Genomic DNA, 18,223 nt, shown 5'->3' on the forward strand with positions numbered 1-18,223 from the left:
GTTTTTCACCGATTGCTTTGAAATTTTGACACAACGTTGCATTCGTAACCGAGAGGGTTCTTATAGGGTCTGATTTTGGAAATACGTGTGATTCTAAAATGATGGTCATAATTTAAGTGTAAAAAATAGTTTTTCATTAATATTATTGAAATTTTGACACATTGAGACCGGGAGAGACGGGGAGAGACGGCGAGAGACCGGGAGAGATCGGGAGAGACGGGGAGAGACCGGGAGAGACCGGGAGAGACGGGGAGAGACCGAGAGAGACGGGGAGAAATCGGGAGTGACAGGGAGAGACGAGGAGAGATCGGGAGAGACGAGTAGAGACGGGAAGGGACGGGGAGAGACCAGGAGAGACGGGGAAAGATGTGGAGAGACCAGAAGAGACGGGGAGAGACCGGGAGAGACGAGTACAGACGGGTAGAGATAGGGAGAGACGGGGAGAGACCGGGAGAGACGAGTAGAGATGAGAAGAGACCGGGAGAGACGGGGAGAGACGGGAAGAGACCGGGAGAGACGGGGAGAGACGGTAAGAGACCGTGAGAAACGGGGAGAGACCGGGAGAGACGCGGAGAGACGGGTAGAAATAGGGAGAGACGGGGAGAGACGCGGAGAGACCGGAAGAGACCGGAAGAGACGGAAGAGACCGAGAGAGGCGAAGAATGTTTCTATTGTGTTTAAATTAAGGTAATCAGAAAAATAAAGATGGCTTTTATTTTATTGAAAAAAAGGAACTTATTTAAAACAGTTTTTTGAATAGATTTCTAAATCCATGGCAGCTTTTAGAAAAAAAGTTAGAAGTACGTGAATAAATAAATATTAGATTTATTAAAGATAGATAAATGCCTTTTCAAAAATAAAATAAAAAGAGCAACAGTAAAGCAAAGAAAATTTGAAAAAAACGTAGCATAAGAATAGAGAGCCACAGCAACGCGTGGCAGGGCATAGCTAGTAAATATATAAAATGTTTTATGATTTGTGTGCAATATTATATAAAATTATTCGTTAAGAGGAGTTTATAATTTAAAGAATAAAAATCGACTTTTTTATATTTCAAAAATAGTTTAAAAAATGTAAGACTATATGTATTAATCATTATCCTTTACGGATACATACACATATACGCACGCGCGCGCATTAAAACATATACAAATAATTTTATAAAATTCAAACAATTTATTAGTGTTTTAACAATTGATGTTAGGTATGATTCATTGCAGATTAAAAAATTTAGGTCAGTATGCTCTCTTTCTCTCTCACTCAAATCGATCCTTCATAACTGAGATTCATGGTTTTCATACATGCTTCATAGCAATTGTTCAGTAAAAGTGTTTTCGGTTTGTCATTGCCTTTTGACAGCTTTGAAATATATAATTAATGCTTAAATCCTACAAATTATAAAACATTCTATTTAAGTAATCCCTTAGAAAAATTTACTTTAAATAAAGTTGAAGTTTTTAAAAGTAACCTTACAAATTTAAAAGTTTACTGAAGACATTTTTAGGTAAGGTATGTAAAAAATTAATCTAAAGTGATTTAAAAAATATTAAAGTATGTAAAAACTGATTTTAACACAATCTTAAAAAAAAAACTTTGAAAACTGACTTTGAAAGAGATTAAAGGATGGAAAAGTATTTTTAAAGTAATCTCAATAAATCTGAAATAATCCTAAGTAAATTTAACCCTTCGTACATATTGGGTGATTACCATTCATAATTTTCTAACCCCTAAAAATTTAACTTTTATGCTTTTTAAGTACCGTAATAAATAAATAAAAATTCAAAAACTACAAAAACTGGAAAAAAAAATTTTTTTAATCGCAAAATATAATTATTTTTTAAATATAAAATTTCTTAAATTTTAATACCAAAAGTGTGTAAATATTTTTTATAAATATTAAAGTTAATCCATAAATTTTTTCAGAATTTTAGTATTTAACATTTTAACAGATATAGATGTTTGAAAATTGCTATAGATGGCAACCACTCAGTATGTATGCAAAGGTTAAAAAAAATTAATGTGTATGCAAAGGGTTAAAGTTTTCAATAATCTTGATTTAGTTTAAAGTTCTATTGATCGATACGAAAACGTGTGATTGTGTGAGACTGTGAGCATTAGTTTCGGACGCGAGCATGTGCAGTCGTGTTTTGCACCGACTAAATTTTTTAACGTTGCTGATGCAATTGACCGCGTACGTACTTTATTATCGTGTTGAAACATTGTTTATTTTTGCATTCCATTTTAAATTACTTAATGATTTACAAAGAATTTTGTAGATCCAAGGGGACGGGAACCATAACTTTCAAGTCAAGTGCGAGAATTAGTGAGCATGTGTATTTCAACAGAATAATAATTTTAAAAGAAAGAAGAAGAAATAATTTTACTAAAGGTTATTTGTTTTTGATGAGCAGAACGACGATGCATGAAATACCATACATTTCAAAGTAAGTTAAGTGATTCTTAACCTAATCGAATTTAATCTCATTTTTGTAAGAGTTAAGCTCGTTGTGATTTATTATTTTTTAACCTTAGGTCCTAGAACGTTATACCGGGGTAGTTTTATAACCCAATGCGAATTTGATTTTATCTCCTAATTTAGCAGATGAAAGGATCGTTTCTGGACATCGACCAATAATCAATATATAACAAAATAAAAAAATGATTGTGTATTTCTTTATTTTCTCCTTTTTCTTAAGCTATCAATTTTTTAATTTTTTATTTGTCTAAATAATTATACATTTTAAACGACATCTAAGATCCATTTTATCTCGATTCTATCTTTTATTTTTCCAAAACTATTAATTTACATTAATTATTAACGTGTTTAATGTTAATTACTATTGTGGATTATATTATCGTCTTTGTCATAAAAAGATGAAGAGATTCATCAATATTGACTCAGTCCTTAATTCTGTTTAATACCTGGGGAAAAATGGGGTACATTTATAACCCAGTATGACGTTTGAGGTGAAAAAATAGGTACACTGTTTTAGAGTTAAAATTAGCATGTGCGGGAAAATCTAATCAAAATCGGGAATAAAGCGACAACTTGACATGGATAATGACAAGTTAACCGTCAAAAAATTACTGTATAAATCTTCGTGGATGATATGAAGTAAAACTTTACGTTACAATGATAATCATTTAAATATTAAAATTATATTTAATATAATATTATTAATATTAATTGATATAAGTAATTATATATTTATTTTTATTTATAATTGTATTCTAGAAAGAAAAGTATTCTACAATATATATAACTACATTAATTTTTCTGTATAAAGAAGAAATATGATCACTTTTACGATACACATCACGCATTAACTTTTCAAATAAATTTACTTCTTATTAAATAAACTCTTTATTTTTACTTTTTAATCTTTAAATTAATTATTTTTATTATTAAATATTTTATAAAAAATTTTGTAATAGAAGACACAAATTTAATACAATTTTAATACTTATTTATTTTATAAGAAATCTACGAATTATAACAGTAAATTGTTTAAATTTTATGATATTATTATTTTTATATTATATTTAAACAAATTTTAACATTATTGAAATTTACTTTTCACAATTCTTAGGTTTTTCCAAACCTTTTAAAAAATAAGTTTTCTTTCTGAAAGTAATTTTTCTTATAATAACTTTTCAGATCACTTTGAATTAAAGTTTGTTCAAAATTACTTTACGTATTTTTAAAGTCTTTTTTAAAGTAAAGTATTAAGTTTTTTTAAGATTTTCTGGAATAAAGTTTTCCCAAGAGTATCCACAGATCTCTATTGCCAATTGCTGATAACTGCAGTAGTAGATCTAGTATAGTGACATAATCATTATTTTGTCGTGAGTAGGAAGCGTTCTAATAGAATAATTATCTATCTTACTAATTTTAAAACTAAATAATTAAAAAATTAATAACAAAAGTAATATAAAATTGTAAATAAGTAATATAAAAAAGATTCTGTTCTTATTAATAAAAAAATAAAACTCTTAAATATTAATTGAATAAAATGGAATTCTTTGAAAAATGTATAATAAAATAGTAACATAAAGTAAAATATACGTATAATTTAACAAAAAGTACAGTTAAAAAGCATATATATATACATATATATGTATTATATATGATAATAATGGCCAATTTTTGTATTTTTTTTATATAAACTATTATTTTAAAATTTTTTAAGATCTCTAAGAATAATGTGATTTGGGACGTCATAGATTTAAAAAATTTTAAACGCAATTTAATTTGAAAATTTCTACAATATCAAGTCTAACGTTGAATGGAAAATTATGTCTGTGTCATAACTTATATGATAATGTTTAGAAATATCTCACTATTACTACTTATTTTTTATGACATGTTAGTATCTTTGATAAAATTGTAGTTTAAATAAACAAGTATCTATGAATTTTAAATATGATTCAAAACAAAAGCATACGATAATTTGTACGCAGGCGCAAAAAATTTAGGCAGGATTCATACTGTCCAATTCGACAATTTAATATCCAATGCGTGTTACCCTTAAATAACTTTAAATTATCCAAATTATAAATAAAAATAAGATAAATTACGTGTAAGTATATTTTAAATAAGAAAGATAATTTAATGTTAAATTCATCTTAATAAAAAATAAACAATTAAAGATAAATTATATATTTTTTAATTTGAACTAATATATAAATAAAAATAAAAGTCAATAGAAGTATGAAAAAAATGTCTAAATCATATTATAATTATGATTAATACAATTCATAAAAGTTTCCGAACCACTTATTATTTTAAGGCTGTATTGCTTTACTATTTTCAGATAATAATATATAATATATAAATATATATAATATATAAATATATAATAATATATTTGTTGCAATCTGTTTATTATTATTTCAAAAGTTCTTCTGTTAGAATAAATAGTAATTTAAAAGTTATAGCATAATTAAAAACAATATTTCATACTCGTTCTAATTTATATAAACTTAAACAATTTAAAAAAGACAATAATCTTCATTTATCTTTAATAAAAATAAAAATAAAGATAACATACATATATTTTATTATTCAAGATAAAAATAAGATAAAGTCATTGTTTTATAATTATCTAGATAATTTTATATAGATAATTACAAACACTGCTAATACGAGACAGAATCCCTACCCACTGAGAAATAGTACATTGAATCGACATCGATTCAACATCAAAATCATCATTTTGATGTCGATTCGACGTCGAATTGATGTCGAATTTATTATTGTTTCTCGCTGGGTAGGTACTAATATTTTGTCTTTAGAAAATACATTCTTCTATACTATAGATATTGGATGTTGGACGCAGTGTGTGAACCCTGCATTAGAGCCGACGACACGAAGCGACGATTGGAGCACTTGGAGCAGTTGGAGCACGGTGCTGCACCGCGGCCTTAGTTTCTCTGTAGTGGCCGGTTCGAGAAGAGCTGCCACGAGGGAAAACCATTCTCCCCTTCCAACACGGGCGTCTGTGCGGCCCGAATTACAGACAACCGAGCGTCCAACAGTTCTGACTCGCCATGTCGTATTGCACGCGCGTTCTTCGTGCACAGGTAAAAAGAACAAACAAAACGGAGCAGGAAGATCGGTATCTTGCATGTGACATAAGGGTTGCTCCTTTTCCCTTCTTCTTCGTCGGGAGGAGGTCAACCGATTGACCTCTAACACACGACCGGCCTCTCGTACGTTCTAATCGCAATTTTCTCACCTGTAAATGGATAATATTTCCTGGTATCTGAGACGCCTGCTGCATCCAAAGCGTCCTACCTGCTCCGAGTTTTCGGAGCAAAGTGAATGATCGATCGTGGAAGGGGAAAGGGCAGAACGTGCAAAGCGTGGACGTGTCAGTGTTTAAAAAAACGAATGTCGCAAATAATTTATACATATATGTTGATTTGGACGAATCGAAAAGAACGAAGAGATGAAACGTATAATAAGAGGCGATTACATAATGCCAAAACTGCATGCACATACATATATCGTTCATTTTTCGAGGACGTTAGGTTAAATCTGTTTTATCGTGGCGCGAGTGTACGACTGCGTGAGGCGCGAAGTTTGAATTTGAGCTTAAATTTAAAACGTTTGACGTTACGTGTACACGTGAAACAAGGAAATTATACGGATAATATTGCGGAACTGACGCCATTTAATTAACAACTTGCGCGGACGCCCATTATTATTTTTATTGCCGATGCATTGTCGAGCGTTATCTCTCTCCGGGAGTAGGTTTTATCTGGATGCGCATTTATGATGACGTATCTACGAATAAATACCGCAAATGCAATGAGCAAGTCACGCGTATCTCAGACCTAATTACGTAATTGAGATTGCACTCAGAAATAAACGGTATTGCGCAGCATATGACAAATTGGCTGATACCTATAGCGTCATTGTTTCTGGTTTATGCCCTGCATTGCTTTTGGACTATTAAAAGATCGATAGAATGATTTTGTTGTTTTGCAGAGATTGTCCGCTTTAGCGGCGGATATACAGCAACGATGCTTCAGCGCGAGCCCGTTAAGCTTCGCCGCCACGAAGGTGGCGATGTCCAAATTCGATTCAGTCAGCTATCTCCCTTATGATAAATTGGAAGAAAATCTTAAAGTAGTTAAGAAGAGGTAAAATAATTTTTTTCTCAGTCTTAAAATTTTTTGGGCTTCATATTATTTATGATAAATTTAATAAATAATTTTTAACTTAATTAAGATAATAATATTTTTTATTAATTTGGATCATAAAATAAATTTAATATTTTATTTTAAATTAAGTTTATGTGAAATAACACAAAAATATAGATTTTTTATGTAGGAATGTTTTTTTATATTTTTTATATAAATAAATGTTTAATTTAAAAAACTATTAATAAATTAAAATATATATGTTCAAAAAATAACTTATAGTTAAAGTTCAAAATTAAGTCATTTAAAATTAACTAAATGAAAAATAAAAAATTTGATTTTTTTAACTACCCAACATCAACTCTTTATTTTTTTAAAAATTTCTATATTAACTTGATGCAAGTTGTTTAAAAATAATATTACTTTTGTTTTTTAAAACAATATCTTTTCAGACTAAATCGACCATTGACTCTGTCTGAAAAAGTTTTATATTCTCATCTCGATGAACCTGATAAGCAAGAAGTCACTCGCGGCACCAGCTATCTTCGATTACGACCTGATCGTGTCGCCATGCAGGATGCAACTGCTCAAATGGCTATGTTGCAGTTTATCAGTTCTGGTAAATTTACTGTTTTTTAATTATTCTAATATTAAGTTGTATTACAAACAAACATATGTATAATAAATTTGCTTTATACATTAAAAAATTCAAAACAAAGATATTAAAATAAAAGACAAATAAGGAATTTATTGAAAAGCCTTTTTAGTGTAAAGTTCTACAAGAAATATCTATTACTTGTTGAAAAAACTGATCAAAAATTGCTGTTCAGTTATTGCAGTACAAAATAAAGACTTACTTTTTTCAGGCCTACCGAAAGTCGCAGTACCTTCTACAATCCACTGCGATCACTTAATCGAGGCTCAAATTGGTGGAAATGAGGATCTAAAACGCGCCAAAGATCTCAACAAGGAAGTTTATAACTTTTTGAAGACAGCGGGTGCTAAATACGGCGTTGGCTTCTGGAATCCTGGCTCCGGCATCATCCATCAAATCATCCTTGAAAATTATGCCTTCCCCGGGCTATTGATGATAGGTACTGATTCTCATACCCCTAACGGAGGTGGTCTAGGTTGTCTGTGCATCGGTGTTGGCGGTGCTGATGCCGTCGATGTCATGGCGAATATTCCGTGGGAGCTGAAGTGTCCCAAAGTTATTGGAGTAAAGCTCACGGGTGAACTCAAAGGTTGGACCAGTCCCAAGGATATCATCTTGAAAGTGGCTGGTATCCTCACTGTCAAGGGTGGCACTGGCGCCATCGTCGAGTACTTTGGACCCGGAGTTGACAGCATCAGTTGCACCGGCATGGCCACCATTTGTAACATGGGTGCCGAAATTGGCGCGACTACCTCGATCTTCCCGTATAATTACAGGATGCAGGATTATCTGAAAGCGACTGGACGCTTGGAGATTGCTGGAGCCGCCGATCAACATAAGGAAAGTCTGTTAACGGCTGATTCTAACGCCAAATACGATCAGATTATCGAATTAGACTTGTCCACTCTGGAACCACACGTGAACGGACCGTTCACGCCGGATTTGGCTCATCCGATTTCTAAGTTAGGTAATTAGACCTTTAGGGGAACTTAAAGAAGAGTGTTTTATGAGTTTTATCTTCATCTTTACAAAAATATCTATTTGTGAAAATATCTGTTTGCGATTACTACAGGCGAAGCTGCTAAGAAGAATGGCTGGCCAAACGAGATCAAGGTCGGTCTGATCGGTTCCTGTACTAATAGTTCTTACGAGGACATGGGTCGATGCGCGAACATCGCCAAACAAGCTCTGAAGCATGGTTTGAAGGCGAAATCCGCGTTCAATGTTACACCTGGATCTGAGCAAATTCGCGCAACAATCGAGCGCGATGGAATTGTGAGTTTTTCATAATTTTTTCAAATGTAAAACACATTACATTTTACATCAATATGATATTCTTGAATATTTAATCCAAACTTTTTAAATCAATTTTTAGAAAAAATTATTTATTAATTTTTCAATAAAATGTTTTAAATAAAAAATTGAAAATATAAAACATAAAACATGGAAAAAAGAAAGCAAACAATTGTTCCTCAATGAAATAGATTTAATTAACAAAAGTATTGTTTGTTTATACTATTTTAACGCTTATCTATATAGTGATAATTTAATTTGTTCTAGGCACAAACGCTTCGTGAATTCGGTGGTACAGTATTAGCTAATGCTTGCGGGCCCTGCATTGGTCAATGGGATCGCAAAGACATCAAGAAAGGAGACAAGAATACGATTGTCACATCGTACAATCGAAATTTTACCGGTCGAAATGATGCCAATCCAGCAACACACGCATTCGTTACAAGTCCCGAACTTGTCACTGCCCTTTCTATCGCTGGCAGACTTGATTTCAATCCGGTGTCAGACAAATTAAAGGGCAAGGATGGAAAGGAATTTCTGTTGGATAATCCATATGGTTAGTATTTAACAATATTTATCATGTATTGCAATTCACACAGCAAAGGTAGGATTTATGATACGCATAAGAGAAAGAAGGGTAAGATAATAAACTGCTAATTTTTTAAATCTAAAAATAGATAACGAACTGATGCTCAACACTTGAATAATAAGAAATCTTACCATGCAATTTATTGAGAGTTGAATAGTTTTAATTTTTTATATGAAAAATAGTTGCACTATATTATCAAACATAAAAAAGTATGTGTCTTATATATTAAGTACATAGAGATCTAAACTCTTTAAGTGGAAGTATATATTAAAATTTGTCATTAAATCTATCTGATATTTAATTCTATGTGATATTTAATTTCATTTAACTGTGATATTTAATGTGATATTTAATGTGATATTTAATTTTAAATCTAAGTAATTACTAATTCTTTTTGTTTTAATTTAATTTAATTTAATTTTCTGTGTTTCATTACTTTCTTACAGAGAGGGGAAGAGAGATATTTTTTTATTTATCTTTCTTTCATTGAACGGAAAATTAACAAATCTTAAAATTGCTAACTTATTCATTTTTTACATATATATGTTACTGAATAGTATAGAAGTGTATTTACATATTTGTACAGGTGACGAATTACCTAATCGCGGTTTTGATCCCGGTGTGGATACTTATGATGCACCACCAGCAGACGGTAGCAAAGTTAAAGTCGATGTAGACCCTAAGAGCCAAAGATTGCAGTTGCTGGAACCTTTCGATAAGTGGGATGGCAAGGATCTGGAAGATCTAACAATCTTAATTAAAGTCAAAGGCAAGTGCACCACGGATCACATCTCTGCAGCTGGTCCATGGCTCAAATATCGTGGACATCTCGACAATATTTCCAACAATATGTTCATTGGGTAAGCATACATTGTAATGACTAGAATTGTCAAATATATTAAAAATATATATTTTGGGAAAATTTTTATATAAAAAAAAATACTTATAGATACTTATAAATAAAAATAAAAATTTTAAATATGTAAATGAGTTTTTTGAGATTTATATTTTGTTATAGCATTACACATAAAAATTATTTTACTGAAATATTTAAAATTTAGTTAGATGTAGATCCAAAAAGAATTTTTTTTTTGCTGAACTATCAAAATAATTGCACAAGATTTAAACTAGTTGTGTTAGAAATTTTATAGTATTATTATTCTCCTTGAATATAATTATTCATTCTACATAATTATTTGATGATTAAATATAAAATTAGTTTATTTTATATATTAGTGATTATTATAATTGCTTCCGATATTTTTTTAGCGCTGTCAATTCTGAAAACAGCGAGATGAATAAGATTAAGAACCAGCTAACGAATGAATGGGGTGCTGTGCCTGACGTCGCGCGCGATTACAAGAAGAAGGGCATAAAATGGGTCGCAGTGGGTGATGAGAATTACGGCGAAGGTTCCTCTAGGGAGCACGCTGCCCTGGAACCACGCCACCTCGGAGGCCGTGCCATCATTGTCAAGAGTTTCGCTCGTATACATGAAACGAATTTGAAGAAGCAAGGTCTCTTGCCTTTGACCTTCTCTAATCCTGCTGATTATGATAAAATTCAGCCCAACGACAAAATCAGCCTACTCGGCTTGAAAGATCTGGCACCTGGCAAGGTTTGTAAACTATATTTTGGTTGTAAAACAAAAAAAAAAGTAATGTATTATTGTACACTTTATTTTTACGATTTTATTAAACTATATAAAAATTTAATTTTATTGAATTATAAGAAAATTTTCTAAGTACAGATTTGAAGGTATAGTTATATTAGACTATCCAAAATGATTATGTAAGACTAACATGATGATAATGCCGCAAAAAGTTTTAACATTCTAGTGATCAGCTTGCACGTCGAATATAATTACTTAGATGTTTCAACATAATTTTCATATTTGTATTTAGTACTAAATGTTTATATCAACAAAACTGTTAAATTCTATATATTTTTCTTACTTTTAAGACGTGTAAAATTTTCGAACGTTTGACTTACCTTGCTTCTTTTTTTTCGATGTCCTTTCAGCCGGTCAAAGCACAAATCAAGCACAAGGACGGCAAAGTGGATACCATCAGTCTGAACCATACGATGAATGAGCAGCAAATCGGTTGGTTCAAAGCCGGTTCCGCCTTAAATCGTATGAAGGAAATATCAAGTGGCAGACGATAAGATAACCGCCGATTGAGTATTCATTCGATTGTGCGTAAGGCATTTGTAGAAAATGGGAAGAAAAAAACATACTGAATGGGGCGAAGCCGATCAGGGTAATATAATGTCATCTCTGTTCTTGTGGATAAGCGAATGATACGATATGAGGCAACCATCGTAGCTCAAGCAACATAAACATCTAAAATATATCGTAAAATTACCAAAAATACACTTTTAAAGATGGAATTTAAGTATACTGTTTTACGTATATTTTAGATGTGTAGTGTGTTGTTAAAGTAAATTTAGTTAACTGTTGCCTTTTGCTTCACTTTTACTCGACAATATTAATCACGTACATGACGCGGAGAAGACGTGCGTTCGTAAATTTGGAAACTCTGACGGACGGAGCCTTATTTAACGTCAATGCGTAGTCACGTATGAGTCGATACGTTCGTTTCGAAACTCGTGTACAGTTCGAGGCGTTGCTACATGTACATACATATACTCATCATCAGTGAGAAAACGCCATCGTCATTACCTAGTTGTTAACTGATTTTAGAAGAATGTACTATTTCAACAAAAGCCAAATAAACTATTAGCCAACAACAACGCTTCTTCACTCAATTTCCTTATTAAGCGTTTTCTTAAAAATATCGCGTATAATGTTTGAAAACAAAACAATATAAAATTCAGTAAACTGAAATAAATTTTCTTATTCTATTTATTGTGCTTTTATTTTTAAGACATATTTACTTCAATCTTGTTTATATTAGAAGCAGTTGGTATCTCATATTTTGATAATTATTATCCCATTTGTCATAATCCAATTTTCAATATGTAAGCAAGAAAATTATTATGAGAGAAAAGCCAACATTGATGTAATACTTCGTTTTTGAGACATATTTTTTAGAAGCTAAAAATAAAACATTAAAAACAAATACAAATTAGAAAGTGTTTTTACAAAATGATATAATTACTATTAATATTGTTTTACAATAATAATGCAATAATTAATCTTTTTATAATATTAATCCTAATAAAAAATGTTTTTGAGAAATTAAGTTCTAAAACTGGAGGAATTAATTATGAAGTAAATTAAATGCAATAGTATGCAGTGTACACACACACACACACACACACACACACACACACACACACACACACACACACACACACACACACACACACACACACACACACACACACACACATATATAATTTTAATATATTATATACATTAATATGTACAAAATTTATCAATTAAATTAAAATATTAAAATGACTGTTTAGAAAACAAAAAAATTTTAAGATTAAAGAATAAAAATAAACGTTATATTTGAAAAATAGGCAATCTATTAGAAATTAAAAATATGAAAGTTATTTGCTAAATGTGTATTACTACATATACATATTTGTCATATAGCAAATCTGTTCTTTGCATTTCAAATAAAAAAAAATTATAATTTATGATTAGTTTAAACATCAAATTTAAAAATGAGAAAAACTAAAAACATTACATGTAAAATTATATTAATAAAATTGTTGTCATATGTACACAAATACGAATACGCGCGCCTCTTCTCCCCACACATACATTCATTTATAATAATAATATTTCATCCGTTAAGTTTAAAGTTCAGAAAAATAAACATCAAACATTTCAAATTATTAATTTATAAATAAAATAATTGTTTCATACATAAAAACATTTATTACTTACATTTATTTATACAGAATATTTATTTATATACAGTATATCTAGTTTTCATATATTGGAAAGTAAATAAAATATTATAATTGCACCGAAATCAATAAGTTAAAAGATTGAAAAAACAAAAGATATTAAGAAAAATTACTAATATAATCATACGACACATCTTGCGACACATCAAAACATTTAACATGTGCTTATTGTTTTTTTATATAGGATTTGGAAAAAAAATCAAATCTATTTAAATTCATCAATATTTTCAAAATAAAGTAGATATATTGTAAAAAATTAAGGATTCAATATCTTTTTCATTATTCGTACAAAATTTATTGATATAGTGTAGATATCCCAATTACTGCCAGTGTCCCAATAACTGCCGTTTTATTATACTTGATAAAAAATAAATTTGTAAACAAACATGTTAAAAAAAATGTTATTATAAAATCAATTTATATAAAAACAAACAAAACGTATTTGTTTATACCTAGTATTAAAAAATTAATGTTAATTTGGTTTTATATCAAAGTGCGATTACGTAAGTAAGAGGCGATGCAAAAGTCGTACTAAAGAAAGGGCAATAATTTTATTATATAACCTACATTAATTATATATATATGTAAAATGAATTAATGAGGTATATAAGAATCATTTTAATAAAATAATGTATGAAATAAGTGATATTTTATGTTAAATTATTATAATTAATGCTGACAACAATAGGAACAACATTTTTTGGTTTGTCCGTTGAACTGCCGTCAGTGTTCGGGACAAAAAACGTGTTACAAGTACGCATAACTGATACCTACTCACCGAGCGCGAAAACGGCAAGAATGTCAGTGTCCGTCAGTGTTTTAAGCTCTTTTACTTACTTATCTATACGTATATTTTATATTTTTAAAGTATATATGTTATTAGTTTATGTTGATATTATATGTCAAAAATTCATTATCTTTTATACTCGTTTGCTATCCTGATGGTTCTTTATAAAACACTTATATTACAAAAATTTAAAAAAAATTTTTTTAATTGAGTATATTAAGATTATTATTTTAATTTAATTAACATTTAATTTTGAATGCGACAGTAATCGAGACTCTATGAAAGGAACTGGCAGTTATTTGGTCACAGTCAAAGAGACTGGCAATTATCGGGTGTCAGTAATACGAAAATGGCTGTTAATCATAGGGACATCGCAGATTTCTGTATATTTTTATTTATTACTAATTATTTATATTTAATGCATAATATTTTTTTATAATAATAAAGTTATTAAATAATATTATGACTAAAAGTGATAATTTTTTAGCTTCAGCAATGTCCAAAATTATTTAATAAAGTTCGGTTATAAGCTTAAGGTGGCAGTAATTGAGACATCTACCCTATTTAATTTAATAATATTTAGAAAATGGGTGTTTCCCGATAAAGTTATCTGTGATAGATTTTGTTTTCTAAGGATTTTCGAGGCCGCTGAATTCTAGTTTCAGAATTCAAAAATCAAATGGTAAAACCAAAATGGCGAATTAAACTAAAACAATAATCTGAAAACTGGAAATTTAATTTAGCAATATAAAAAACTTCCTAAAATCAAATTTTACAATAATCAGCTAGATCACTTTTTAAAAGTTATTTTTGTCATATTGGAGCCATTATTTTATATTTTTTATTTTTGATTAAAAATTTGTTATTTGTATTTTTGACTTTAAATATTATCTTATCAAATTATTCCACAAATGAAGTTTCATCATCGTGAAAATTGAGCGAGCAATCTACAAAATAAAAGGGAGTGTCTGTACACGGAGACGCCTGTTCATTAGGGATTACATCATTGAATGAAATTTCTACTTCTGAAGTGTTATTTGCAATATGTTCTACAAGCGTTAATTTTTTCGTTCCCTCTGTTTCAAGAACGTTGTTATTAATATTTCGATCAGCATGTGAATTTGGACAATGTGAACTATATCTTTCCTGACCTTTTCTTCGGTTTATTTCTTTTTTATTTATATATCCCTGTTCTTTCTTCTCTTTTATCTTTTGTATTAATTGTTTATTATATGTACTTGATTTGACAAAGTGTATTTCAGAAGGTTTACGACCTCTGGTTGAAACCCTTTGAGACCACCTTACATCCATTGAAATAGTATCTGATGGAGAAATGTCACGTGATGTAGATGGTTGTGGTTCAGTAGATACTGTAGAATAGGAAGCTCTGTCAAGTGTATCACTTTCAGTAGGAAGTGTTTCAAATGCAAACATTGGAGTTTGAGGCTCGTTTAAAGGATTATTAGAATGTTCTTCTTGAATCTCTTTTTGAGTTAAGTCTGTGTTAAAATAAATGTGGCGATTTCGAGGGTATATTCCTGTTAATTTAAAGCCGCTGATGGCAATTTCGGCAGTCTGACACTTAATGTAAGCACGACCAAATAGATCCATTACATCATTTTCAGTTACCGGCTTCTGTGTCGTATGCGTCCACGTTTTAACTTCTTCCGCGTAAGAACTCATTAATGGGCCCATAAAAGATTTGTCTAACGGCTGAAGTTCGTGCGTCGTGTCCGAAGGGAAAGAAATTATCTTTACAAAATGTTCTTTAGAAAGATCCATTAATTCAATATTTTTTATATGACTATAATGTCCATCGAGTAACAATAAGATAGGGTCGTGTTGATTTGGTTTAATTTTGTTAATAAAATGTTTAAACCACTGAATAAATAAATTACTTTGTACCCATCCTGATTGATTCGCAACACCGATTGCACAAGGCGGGGCACCTTTCATCAATAGATTTGTCATATCTTTCCGAGGAAATATAATCATTGGGGGTACAAATGTTCCAGCGGCACTCATAGCGCAAATAACCGTTATCGAAGATCTTTTCTCCGTTGGTGTTAGCATGCTGATTTGACGTTTATCTTTCCGTCCAATAATTTGGGGTATTTCGGTTGGAAGAATGGTCAAACATGTTGCATCAACGTTGAAAATACGATCTGGCGGATAATTGTATTCCTCAAAAGCAGCATCCAATACATCAAAAAACTTGTTCACATTTGTTTCCTTTTTAGCATATCTTTCCTTTTTAGCATCACACGTGTGTACAGATTTGTTAATTGATAAATTAGGATGCCTTCTTAAGAATAAAGTAAGCCATTTCTTACCAGCCATTGTATTATTAAAAGGATGCTTGATATTGTTTCTAACAGCTAATTGTAATGCCATTCTACGTAAATCCTCTGTTGTTAGACCATAAAAATGCGACATCATGGAACAATATTGAACAAGTTCCTCTTCTAATTCAGCACTAAAGATAGGAGCTCTTCCATGTTTACACGCAGCAGCTTTTTCTGGCGAACCATATTTTTCATCAGCTAATCGTCGTAAAGTTCTTTGTGGCACATCCATCTCTATAGATGCTTTTAACCATCCCATTTCTTTGTTACGAACAGCTGCTATTGCTTTTGCCATATTTTGTGGATTCCATTGTCGAAGTTTTCTTCCTTTATTGCACTTACGTAGAGAAACATTTTCCTTTCCTTTTTGCTTTATAGAAGTCATCTGTACAAAATATTTCAAGTTAACTCTAGATTTCTAAAATTATTTATTTTAATATAAAATATTTTTTGACAATTTGTACATACTTTGATTATACATATACCTTGATTATGGCGTTCAAGATGCAAATAGTAACACAACAATAAAGATTACCATAGACTTTTTGGTTTAATGTGCCTTCAGCTCTAGAAAGTTATATAGCTTAGTGATTGCTATTTCTTTCCTTTTATTTCCTTATTCTCTTCTTGATTATCTTATTACATAATTTTTTTGGTCTTCATAATAAACTACTAATAATAATTTTGTTTTTAACTTCTCTTTTCTTAATTAGCTCCAAACACTCTACTACACTCTACTTGCTATGTCAGCTGTAGTCTACTTGCTATTTTTATTTGCATTATATTATATATATATATATATATATATATATGTAGGTTTAGATTAGGTTAGGTTAGGTTATGTCTTATGGTCAGTCCTCAATAATGGAAAAAATGCGTGTCGGTTTAAGATGCATTTTTATGAGCTATTCGGCTGTAACCACAGATCTATTAGGCCCATAGAGCTTGTATTAATGGAGGGGCCTTGGTGCATCGCGACGCGCGCGGGAAGAATCGACAAAGAGATGGATATATTCTGTCTTTTTTCGTGTGGGAACAGGTTCGTAACTATACAATCTGAGGCCCGATTCTTAAACTCGTACAAAAAAAAATTGCTTACAAAAATAACACTGTGTATTCATTAAGTGGTACATAATTTAGAATCTAAAAGATGCATGCCAATCAATGAATGCACAGTATTACTTTCGTATGTAAAAATTTTTTGTACTAATTGTAACAGCCCGAGGCCCAAGTAGGTAGGCTCGTACCTGTCGTACCGCTCGTATAGTCGTATGTGCGCTTCTTTCCTTCTAGAAAACGGAGTGGTGGGGATGTCCAACACGAAAAGAGACAGAATATATGAGTATATATGAGAATTCATGTCTCTGTCGATTCTCCCCGCGCGGATTCCAGCATATAGCAATGGCCCCTCCATTAATACAAGCTCTATGATTAGGCCGGATCTACAATAGGGATAGTAAGCCTTATGCCATAAGAAATTGACCAATTATAATCGAATATAATTGGTTAATTTCTTATGGCTTAAGGCTTATTACACCTATTGTAGATCCGGCTTTAAGCCTCGTCTACAAAAGTCACAAGCAGTCAGTTGCGACTTGCGACAGTCAATGACTGTCGAGCTTTAACTAGAAACTAGGCGCTCATTGGTTGTCGCAAGTCGCAACTAGCTGCTTGTGACTTGTGTAGACGAGGCTTTATGTCTCGTCTACAATCAGTCGACTCATTGTGGAGGAGGCTTTACAAGAGAGCTTGTGCCGTAGTTCTGAACACTGCTGAACACAAATATCTCACTCAAGTTATTGCACCAGTGTAACAATGCAATGAAAACAAATAGGTTTTTTGTTGTAAAACGACACGTGACTAAAAATGACAAATTGGTATCTTTATTTTAATCACGTGACGTTTTTTAACTGAAACGGATCTTTGGGCGTCTGCATGAAAAGATACTCTTAAAGTATTTTTTATGTTGACATTCGACGCTTATTTTCAAAAGACATTATGTGACCAAAAATAAAAAA

At 31.0% G+C, this 18,223-nt stretch overlaps 2 protein-coding genes across 3 annotated transcripts; one reads left to right on the forward strand and one right to left on the reverse strand.

Annotated features, from left to right (window-relative positions):
- Nucleotides 1–5,407: 5,407 nt before the first annotated feature.
- Nucleotides 5,408–11,936, forward strand: LOC105838981 (probable aconitate hydratase, mitochondrial). The gene is made up of 9 exons (XM_012684956.3): nucleotides 5,408–5,583; nucleotides 6,494–6,648; nucleotides 7,101–7,267; nucleotides 7,515–8,270; nucleotides 8,376–8,578; nucleotides 8,864–9,152; nucleotides 9,772–10,045; nucleotides 10,455–10,803; nucleotides 11,208–11,936. Exons 1-9 carry the CDS (start codon nucleotides 5,551–5,553, stop codon nucleotides 11,349–11,351), a joined length of 2,370 nt encoding a protein of 789 aa, XP_012540410.1. The 5' UTR covers nucleotides 5,408–5,550; the 3' UTR covers nucleotides 11,352–11,936.
- A 1,374-nt stretch (nucleotides 11,937–13,310) lies between these two features.
- LOC105838982 lies at nucleotides 13,311–17,002 on the reverse strand. Of its 2 annotated transcripts, none has more exons than XM_012684959.3 (2): nucleotides 16,691–17,002; nucleotides 13,311–16,590 (listed from the first exon to the last, which is right to left on the reverse strand). In XM_012684959.3, exon 2 carries the CDS (start codon nucleotides 16,588–16,590, stop codon nucleotides 14,761–14,763), a length of 1,830 nt encoding a protein of 609 aa, XP_012540413.1. In that variant the 5' UTR covers nucleotides 16,691–17,002; the 3' UTR covers nucleotides 13,311–14,760. The 2 variants fall into 2 exon arrangements, with proteins under 2 accessions (XP_012540413.1, XP_012540412.1); XM_012684958.3 differs by having other exon boundaries at nucleotides 16,674–17,002.
- Between the last annotated feature and the right edge of the window lie 1,221 nt (nucleotides 17,003–18,223).

The sequence above is a fragment of the Monomorium pharaonis genome, chromosome 5 (genome assembly GCF_013373865.1).
Source record: "Monomorium pharaonis isolate MP-MQ-018 chromosome 5, ASM1337386v2, whole genome shotgun sequence".
Lineage (NCBI taxonomy): Eukaryota > Metazoa > Arthropoda > Insecta > Hymenoptera > Formicidae > Monomorium > Monomorium pharaonis.

Bases quoted from the DNA above. Each gene is read 5' to 3' on its own strand.
- LOC105838981 (XM_012684956.3), top strand. From the start codon at position 5,551: ATGTCGTATTGCACGCGCGTTCTTCGTGCACAG. The intron at 10,046-10,454 runs GTAAGCATACAT...ATATTTTTTTAG, and splicing joins TCCAACAATATGTTCATTGG to CGCTGTCAATTCTGAAAACA. The intron at 10,804-11,207 runs GTTTGTAAACTA...ATGTCCTTTCAG, and splicing joins AAGATCTGGCACCTGGCAAG to CCGGTCAAAGCACAAATCAA.
- LOC105838982 (XM_012684959.3), bottom strand. From the start codon at position 16,590: ATGACTTCTATAAAGCAAAAAGGAAAGGAAAATGTTTCTCTACGTAAG.